General features: G+C 39.8%; 1 protein-coding gene across 2 annotated transcripts in view; it reads left to right on the plus strand.

The window, feature by feature from the left end:
• Positions 1-4215, plus strand: part of LOC106515548 (coiled-coil domain-containing protein 106) — a 10785-nt gene extending 6570 nt beyond the window's left edge. For both annotated transcript variants that reach the window (XM_014005397.1, XM_014005395.1), the window contains exons 2-5: positions 1424-1638; positions 1754-1966; positions 2070-2273; positions 3355-4215. In XM_014005397.1, coding sequence (XP_013860851.1) covers positions 1434-1638; positions 1754-1966; positions 2070-2273; positions 3355-3734 — 1002 coding nt within the window. In that variant the 5' untranslated portion in view covers positions 1424-1433 and the 3' untranslated portion in view covers positions 3735-4215. The remainder of the gene's footprint in view (positions 1-1423; positions 1639-1753; positions 1967-2069; positions 2274-3354) is intronic.
• The last annotated feature ends 5686 nt before the right edge of the window (positions 4216-9901 follow it).

A 9901-nucleotide genomic window follows, 5' to 3' on the forward strand; every position in this document is an offset into this window, starting at 1 on the left:
ATACAGCTTCGAAGCAAATTAATTCTGATAAAAAATTTAATTCAGTTTCAAACCATTGAATTTGATTTCAATTTTTAAAATTCATTTTCAAATCAGTGCATTCAATTTCAAATTATGCACATGCAGATTCAATCTGAGCAAATCAAATTCAGTTCCTGCTGGCACAACATTTATCCCATATATAACCATGTTCTACTGAGACAGCAGTTTGGAGAAAAATTGTGTGTATTGTGTTGGTTGAAGGAAGAACAATCATTTTATTTACACAAAGTCAACACATAACTTCCTTGTTTTGAAATAACTGGATGGTTCAAACCTTGCTGTRAAACTTTTGTTTTCTTGGGTCATGAAACATCTGAATCGTATTTGGAAAATAAACAAGTTGAAAACAAATATTTAGCAGTTTCATGTATTTACAATTTAGAATTTTTTTATCAGTAAACTTTGATTTGTCAATGCTAACACTATTTTTACACCGGCATCATCTTGTATAATTTGAAAAWCAAGTTTAAATTTAGATTTTATCATCTGTGCAATTCAAGATTTTTTTTTCCTATTGGAATTCAGGCAGGAGAAGTTTTAGCTCTCCATATATTTGGGAAAATCCTCTTATAATGACACGGATCTAGTAATTATAAGGTCTTCATCTCTTAATTGCAGTGTATAGATCTCATAATTACAAGATCTGTCTTGCTGCCTTGGAAACAGCTTTAGTCAAAGTTGACTGGCAGCCAGTTGTTGATGCATGAGCTTCCTGCTTGATGTTAATGTGGATGCTTAGGATGGTGGGATGTTCTGCAGCAACAAAACGCCTCCTAATACTCCTGAAGGAATTCCTGTGAACAAAGATGGAACAAAGCTCTCATGGGATGTGTTGGAACTTGGAGTTTGCGTTGCGGCTAACCCCTCAGCTATGGCCACATCAAATTGTAGCTCATTATGTGTAGAGATGAGTGAGTTGACGCCATTTTTGTCTAAGGCCAAAAAATGTGAAGATCGTGTTTACAGCTTTTTGGCTTGTATGCCTGGAAGTRAAAACACCAGGAAGGTTGTGGAACCTCTTGAAACAAATCAGTTGGCTTTACATTAAGACTTGTGTTTTTGTTTGCCTGTTTATTTTTTTTTGATCAAATCTCGTAAAACTCTAAAACTCTCTTTTTTTTTCCCAGGACTCCGCAAATAAGAGATGTTGAACTTCTTAGTTAAATAAAAATAAAAGAAAAAAATGGTTGCTTGTAACAAGATCAGAAGAGTTTGCACTTCTCTATTTTGTGATCAATTTTAGTCATTTACTTTAAAAGGTAGGGCATCAACAAGTCTCTGTTTAGCTTTAGTGTATGTGTATATAACTCATTTCCTTTCTGATTATCTTGCACAAAACTTTCAGTCCAAGTATTTCCAGCCCGTGGTTTTCTGTGCTCAGGTTTGCAAAGATGTCGTCGATGTGGCAGCAGGAGTCGAGTTACTCCCCCTGTGTAGAGATCGACTCCAGCTCCGTGAGGACCAAAGACCGACATGGCTCCACCAGCTGGCTGAAGCAGGAGCAAGACGAGCTCCGCATCATCAAATGGGAGAACTTCCAAACTGGCCCTTCAGCAGATGCCGTTCAGGACAACACGCCCAGCAGTGCCATGTCTGGTAAGACCCCTTCAGTCTCTGGTTATGAGACATCTTGGATCGATGTGATGCTGTGTGTCTCAGTGTCGCATTGTCTGCAAGTGAAATCTTCTCACCCGATGATGTTTGCTTCCAGCTGCTTCAAGTTTTGAAAGCTTGCCCCCGAGGGTGTTGCTGACCATCACGAAGCTGCAGTGCATGCTGGAGAGCAAACAGGAACGCATCGCCGCACTTGAGAAACAGGTAGAGGACCTGATGCAGGACCGCAAGTTTCTGCGCAGCCAGATTGAAAACCTCACAAGCAATCGCTCGATGCCGGCGTTTGCTACACCCAGTTCTGTACTTGAAGGTCAGTGACTGAGCTGGAGCTGTTTGTTGCTTTGATTTACAAAGGTTAATGCTTATTCATGTGTTCTGGTTGTATTTACTCTGGGGTTTTTTTATGTTCACAGTTCCTAAATCAAGCAAGGTGCAGCCTTCAGAAAAATCTCGAAAGAGGGAAAGGGCTTCTTCTAGTTCCTCGGCCAGCAGTGACACGGGCTCCGAGGGGTCCGACTCTTCAGAGGTGTCCGCTGTTTCAAGTGAGCACAGGAGGAAGAAACACCACAAGGACAAGAAAAGATCAAAGAAAGGGAAGGACTACAGCAGGAAGAGAGGTGAGCAAAAGACTTTAAGAGCTGAACCTTGCACCAGTTCACTGACCACCAAACAGTATTTATGGCGATAATATCCAAACTTTATGTTTGACGCATGGACAAGTCGAGTACCTTCAGTTTGGAAACACTTTAGGAATAAGTAAAAGTAAAAATTGATGTTGTTGATGTCGGGACAGAAAAGAATTGAGAACCATTGATCTACAGCAGAATGACAAGCAACCCCTCTCAAACCAGTCGTATCTCCAAAGAACCCAACAAAACAAGATAACAGTTTTAAATCAGAACCACAAAAATGTGCTTTGGCACTGATGAACAGTTCAACTAATCTTTACCTAATAATGAACAGATAATCCCAGCATTGCCAAATGCTTCGTTTGTGGTGAGTTAATGGTTTTATGCTTTTCACCTCCACATTTACTGGGATTATTAAGGGCTTAAAAATAGGAATGTCCCGATCAGATACTCAATATCGGTATCTGAGGCAGATATGGCCGTTTTCTGAAAATCAGGTAGAATCAGTTTTAGTCATGATCGGCTCGATCCAGTTTTCATGACAGTTTTCAGCATCATCCTGCTTTACAACTGCCGTTAAGAAGTCAAGACGCACACAAATATGCAACCATGTCCACAGTGTGGGAACACTTTTCAATGGAAAACAATGATGCTGAAACTGCAGCTTGCTAAATCTGCAAACTGGATGTTTCTCATGGTGGGAACAGCAGGGCTCGCTTTAATMCTACCAACCTTGTCATTTGGAAAGACATGAAATAAAGCTATCGGATCGGTATCGGAAAGACTAATCGTTAAAAACATCGGATTTTATCAGGAGCCAAAAAATCTGGATCGGGACATCCCTAGTTAAAAGGCAAGTCTATCATGAACTGATGATAATGAAGACTTATTTAACAACAGTGGTGACAAAAAGTGAAACTGATGGTGATAAAATGATCAAACAGTGAGGAAATCCTGACCTGCTGAGGATGACTCACTTTACGATAACAGCCACAACATTTTAATTAATAGTTAATCATTATCCTGCTCATAAAATCATTTCTGTGTCCTGTTATTTCTTTCCCATCAGCCACTGGTGTTCAGTACGTCATTCAGCGCTACAGGCAAGTCCTCGCAGCCTTTATCAAGAAGAAAAACATGAGCGAAGCCTTTCGCCACCTCGGAATCGACAGGAACACCATCGCCAACACGGCGTCGATTGCTGAGCTGCACCTGGCTGACAAAGACATGGTGCCTCTGGTGGGCATGTTCCGCCAAGGAGAAGAGACTCTGGTGAACTACGCCCAGCGGTGCACCATGGTCATCGACAGCGACGCCGAGCTGGCCAGGAAAATAGACCAGATGAAGGCCAACGGCGAGCTGCTGCCCATCTCAGGRAAAAGACCGAGGTTGTTGCATTCTCACATTCAGGCACTGGGGGGCGCCACGGAGAGCATTTTAATAGGTTGATGGCTTATTAGCTTTAGGAACAGGTGGGACCTGTAAGTGGGACACTACTTTGCAAAAAAAAAAAATTCCTCCTTTAAACTGTACTTTTATGTAGCATTTATTTAATTCTACACTATGTTTCAAAGGGACTAGATGTGTTTAAGGATTATGGTACATTTTTATAATAATATTGTTTATTTTCTTCTTGGTTATTTGAAATGTTTGTAGAAGTCACTTTCATAGAGATGTTCTTATTTCACCATTTTAATGTCTGCAGTAACAGAAATGTCCACAAGATGGCAGTGTTGACATGATGGATCATTCTCACCAATCACCTCTTGTCATTAATTTTAAAATGGTGGTTAGACTGTGTCCTTTTTCCAGTAATTACATTTTTATTTGGGGTGTTTGAACTTTTTGTTGAAACATCTTATGTGATTCATTTTACTAGACTTACGAATGAACGCAACTTGTTCATAAAAAGATTTTGTTTTCAAGACAATTTACAGAGTCTGTTTTAAAGTTACTGAACTGAGATTAATGGCAGCGGGTTGCAGCTGTGTGGTCGAGGGAATATTTTTAAATTCTTGGAGGACTGCATGGACAGCTCGGTGACACATCCTTGGCTAATGGTGTCACAGCAAAGTGTTGTCATTGCTTTTCCTGCTGTTTGCTTTTCGCCCGGAGTGACAAATTACTCGTTCGAAGCCATTACGAGGGCTGCACCCGCACTGTTTATCTTTTCACGGGCCTCCGTCACTGTCACTCTAATGCACATTCGCTTATCATTCATTCACATCTCAATCTTAAACCTTCACCCTCCTCTGSTATGAACTTATTCAGTCATTTCTTGTTACAGATTGTTGTTCTTCAGGTTCCCCTTTTTTAATGTCGGTAAAATCTGGTCAAGAGGTTAACTGAGGCAAAGTGACTGAAGCAAACAAAGCTGCTGTCAGCCTGTTCACAGCCTGAGGGGACAGGTGCATGCTGGTCTCCTCAGCAGCATGACGTTAAAAAGAAAAAAAACTGCATTTTTCTGCCAGCATTCTTCCATTTTCCGCCTCCTGAGGCATGCAGAYGTCACTCCAGCTCCACGAGATTTAACAGTTTCCTTTAAAATCCTGAAACGGAGTAAAGGTCGAAGATTTTAGCCTCAGCTGGAAGTTTGGCTGCGAACACTCAAAGGTATAACAGTGGATGTGAGGGTTAATGGCTCGGGGTGATGGAGCTGAAAGCTGATGGAGATGAGGATGTGGGCCTAATCGAGCTTGAAGCGGTCTGCGCTCCTCCCCCGGCTCTTTGACTCGCTGCTATGCGAGGCCAGCTGGGATTCATTTTGAGCCTTTGGCTGCAGGTGCCACGTCACCGCTCAGCCGCCCCACCACCACCGAGCGTCCCTCCTCCTTCCTGTCCACCTTTGTTGCGCCTGACCTTGACAAAAACAGCGTCTGGATGTTCTCGCAGAGAGCAGCTTGTCATAACCAGCAATCACCGGCTTAATGGTGGAAGTAAAATGCGTCTGAACTGGTGGTTTCACTCAGGCTGGGGTTGTGTTCTGTTGTGCTAAACCTGCTGAACAAAAAATGTATCAGACCTATTATGTAAAGGATTACAAGGCTTGTAATGGAGCAAAAGAGCTCAGAYTGGTGAAATGGAGCTTTGGGAACAATAAGCATAAACAGGGTAAGTGAGATTATAGTTTGATGTTAAGTAACAGTTCTTGTGTTTGGGCCTGTTTATGACAAAATACACAAGTTATAAATTTTTTCTATCTTGTGTAAGTAAGAAGATGAGCCTAATGAAGGACTAAAAAAGAGCAAGAATTTTGAGAAATGCCCTCTAAGCTAAAGGTGAGTAAATGAAAAAGGCGATGTGAGATCAAGACACTAAAAATCCAACAGACAAAAAAAAAATAAAGCTATTTCAAAGTATGATACAGTAAGAYGAGCAGGCATAACAATGGTAAAGGGCTGACGAGACAGGTGAAACCGATCGAGACTAGTTAAACAGACCAGCTCAACATGCAGGGATGGAGACAACCAAAATAAAACAAAATGCAAGGAAAMATTTAAGAAGTACAAACAAGAGAGAAGATTAATGATAAGACAGTTAAGAAACATTAAGGAAAGGTTTAACAACAGGCACACTGCAAAGGAATTTAGGGAGCAAACATACAAATCATGATACGGTTTTTGAAAAAGACAAAATTGTTTAACAGAATTTGAGTTTGTAGTAGTACATTTATTTTTTTATTTATTTATCTTTGTTATCTCTAAGTAGTTAAAATCAAAACATCTCCAACCACACTCCATACCAGTAGGTTGCAGTAATGCACACCTTTCGTTTCTTGTCTACCGCTCTTAAAATCCACAAGCAGAAGAAGGACTGATTTAAAACCAAATCTGAAAACAKGATAAAAACACAAAATGCATGCAACAAAAATCTCCAARACCAAACACCACGTCATGACGTTCTTCTATTGTTTTTCCTTGAATTTCCCACYGAAGGGACCTTAATGTTTAGATGTTTTTGAAGAATGTTTTTTATGGAAAGGTGATGAACAAGCACTATCTTACCTGTTGTACAGCACTCATTGATTTTTTTTTAATAATTACAAATCTAACCAGATTGACGAGCTAATATTATCAAAACTGTCTTAAAATAACTCCAGTCTCAAATGTCATGTGTAATTCAGTTTTAAATATTTATGCACAACATTTAGTTGAACATTAAGCTGTTTATTTAAGCAGAATATTCACTATTCATGCAGGAAGTCCCTAAGTAGCTCTGAAAGTGCTACAGCTAAAAACTGTTCTACTTGTGCTTATATACACTATAAACACAAGATTCAACGGAAATGTTGGTGTATTATAAAACAGCATTCACAAAAATCTACTGTAAAATCTTTTAAAATGGCACCAATCCTCTTTGGTCCTGACCTTACTCAAACTCGCCATTAGCTCGTCGGTCTGGTCAAAATTAAACTATATTTTTCTAAAATAGAAAACAAATTTCTTTTATTAATTGTCTGTGTTATTGTCATTTTTATTTCCGTGGCTCATTTAAAAAGTCTTACAAGTAAATTGTTGTTATATCAAACATGAAAAACATCAAATTTATACAAAAAAAAATCAAACATATTCATTAAAATATACGGAAAACCAGAAATTACCACAACATAAAAGATGGGATGAGACTCAGACTGAAATTGAAATAAAAGCTGACATAAAAGGAAGAGTTTTCCATCAGAATTTAAAATAGTTTCTAAATATAATGCGATCCATTTCCATAGATATGAATTGTCACGCAAACCAAACAGTTGCCTGTTCTTTTCGCGTGTTTTTTGAGTAATCAAAAGCCATCTTTGTCACCAAATAATCAGAAATTAAATCTCTGAGCTTCGTCTGAATGTTGTTTACTGAATAATTCTGCAGGATGACAGCAGCGGTAAGTCTGATCCACCATCTAACTGGTTGTGGTGGGAGGCACTAGAGGACAGTGTTGTATTCAGGACACACTGCTCATGCAGAGACACCTCCATCATAGTGCCAGATGTGTCTTACACCAAGCACAAGTGTGTTTTTTTTTTTTTTTTTTAAGAAAAACACTTACCATATCAGTTCTTCCTCATATGTTTTTTTTCCCCATTAAAGTGTTTTTAAATCGAGCCAGGGAGCAGTCATTAATTAAATTTCCTATTGCAGCTGTCTGGTTAAAAAAATGCAACAATGCTAATCTCGAATCACACAACCTCCCCACAATTACAGCCTTTTTTTCTTTTTTTTTTTTTTTTGCCAGTGCTGCTCGATCAACAAGTCTTGAGGCGTTGCTCGTGTGCTCTCCATCTGGTTGTCACTGATAAGAACTTACTGCAGGCTGCAGGATAATAGTGTTGCAAGCTTAAAAGCACAGAAAAGGGGGAGCATGATGCATTCTGGGTGGGGGAATCTAGCAACCCCATGCAGAAAACCTATTCCCCCACCCTCCAGCCCCTCTTCCTCTGAATGTATTTTGGGGATGTAGTGGGGGGTGGGTGAGGACGTCATGCTGCCAAAGACAATTTGCCATGAACGTGGGAGGGGGGAGAAACAAAATGGCTGTGCACGATGTGAGTTGCAGCGTGTTTGCAGTACAAAATGTGAATGATGTAGCAGAATTGCAAAATCAAGAATGACCTGTATTTTTCCTTTGCAGTAGGAAACATGTTAATGGCTTTAGTTTTCAGGACAAAAGGCAGTTAGTGACTGTGTTTTTGATTTGCCCCTCAATCTCCAAATACATTCTCAGCAGAGAGAAATGGAAGTTTGCTGCAAGCGCCAACAGTTTTGTTTCGGGGACAGCGGCACACTGCACGTTTTGTGCAAGTGGAACTGAGAACAGCAGGGATTATTTAGTCAATTTAAATTTTGACACAAAGCCGAAGACGGTATGAAACCATCTTTGTGTGTATGTGTGTGTGTGTGTGTGTGTGTGTGTGTGTGTGTGGGGGGGGGTCCTCAATCTTTAGCCCCAAAACAACCGTGCCCACGTGAGAAGACGACGGTGTGTGTGACGCAGACAAACACGCAAAATGCCAGCGTGAAATAAACCYAACTCCACCCTCCCATCCTTGTTGGTTGCTTGTCCGGTGACGCAGGACACGTTCGGCAGCGAGCAGACCRAATGCAGCCGACTCAGACGGTGAAGGCATTACAAAATATGTTTTAGGATATTTGCTGATCCGTTTGCCTCAAAAATCATGTGCCACTGGTAGTTTTGGTTAAGCTCCTGATGCTTGTGGACAAAGGACCCATCACTGCTGACACATTACACTGAAACACCGATGACATGGATGCACAGGGGATGATTTAACTGGAGCATTTGAAAGTGGGGACTGGAAATAAATATTGGCTGCATGCTTGACCTCTTCAGCAGAGTCTTACCAGCTGTCCTTCATGATTTCTGAAGGGACATTTAAGCCACACGTTTGTCAAAACTTTAAAATGTGAAAGACACAAACAAAAGTGAGCTCTCCTCCCATTTAGTAAAGAGAACTAAACTGTTTGAAAGATGAGWAACTTGGCTCTGGTGATGGTGGTGTTGGTCTGTCAGTAGATGTTGTTTGTCTTTAGGTTAAGTCCAGATAAAATTTGATTTTGTAAAAGGAAAAAAAAAACTTAATTGAGGAATAAAATATTACTGCCAGGCTATGAGAAGCTGGTGGTGATGTAAAGGTTTATAAATGGAGTTTGCATAAAAAAGTTTCTGAGACTGGAGTTTTTCAAGAACAAATGGTTCGCCCATTCTGATTAGTCCAGTTTGAATTAAACTCTGTTTCTTTTTACTGAAGTCAATTGAAAATCTTTCTACAACAGGTAATTAATTAATTATTTGTTCCTAACCTTTCTATAGAACCGCAATTCAGACGATCTTAAATATATTTTTAAGTAGTCTGAGCATTCTTGAACATTTTTAAAATAACATTTGAAACTAGTCCTTTAAGAGTATATGATTTAATAGTTTAATCTGTATAGGAGAAGCCAAATCGCTTATGATGAGCTCAGAGCACAGACGGCTGAAGAGTGAGGTCTACGGTTGGGCTCATCATTAAACATATAAACTTTAAATAGAGTGGCTGATCCTTCACTTATCTGTCTCGTTACTTCTGGAACTAATCTCCAGTTTTGATTTGGGAGTCAGACACCCTCTCTTGTTCCAAACCTTCCTTTTCTAAAATAATTTAAACGTGCCATCACTTTGGTGATGCTGCTATAATGGAAATGCATGATATACAGTATCTCATACTGGGGTTTGGCACAAACTTGACTGTATGAGCAGAGTAAAAAGCACTATTCAATTCACCTGATTTGCATCACGCAGCATGTCTGGGAAAAATAAATTATCGTTTAAGGTCCTACATTTCTTCCCAGGCCAAGAGTCAGTGACCTCTTTTGCTAACCTTAAAATGTCATCATGTTTTATGATTTTACTCTTTATCTTCTGTTTTCTCTCGGACAAAGTGTTTTAAGATCAGGACATTATATGTTAGAAATAATCATTCTTGTTGCTGTTCATCAAACATCATTCTCTCCTTGGCCCAGTTTCGGCACCAAGATTGTCTGTTTGGATAACATACTGTATAAAAAGTGTGTATTTGAAGCTGCCTCAATGCACACATTTTGTACCGCTGCCCTGTGTGACTTGATGTG

This window comes from Austrofundulus limnaeus, unplaced genomic scaffold (genome assembly GCF_001266775.1).
Source record: "Austrofundulus limnaeus strain Quisiro unplaced genomic scaffold, Austrofundulus_limnaeus-1.0 Scaffold30, whole genome shotgun sequence".
NCBI lineage: Eukaryota > Metazoa > Chordata > Actinopteri > Cyprinodontiformes > Rivulidae > Austrofundulus > Austrofundulus limnaeus.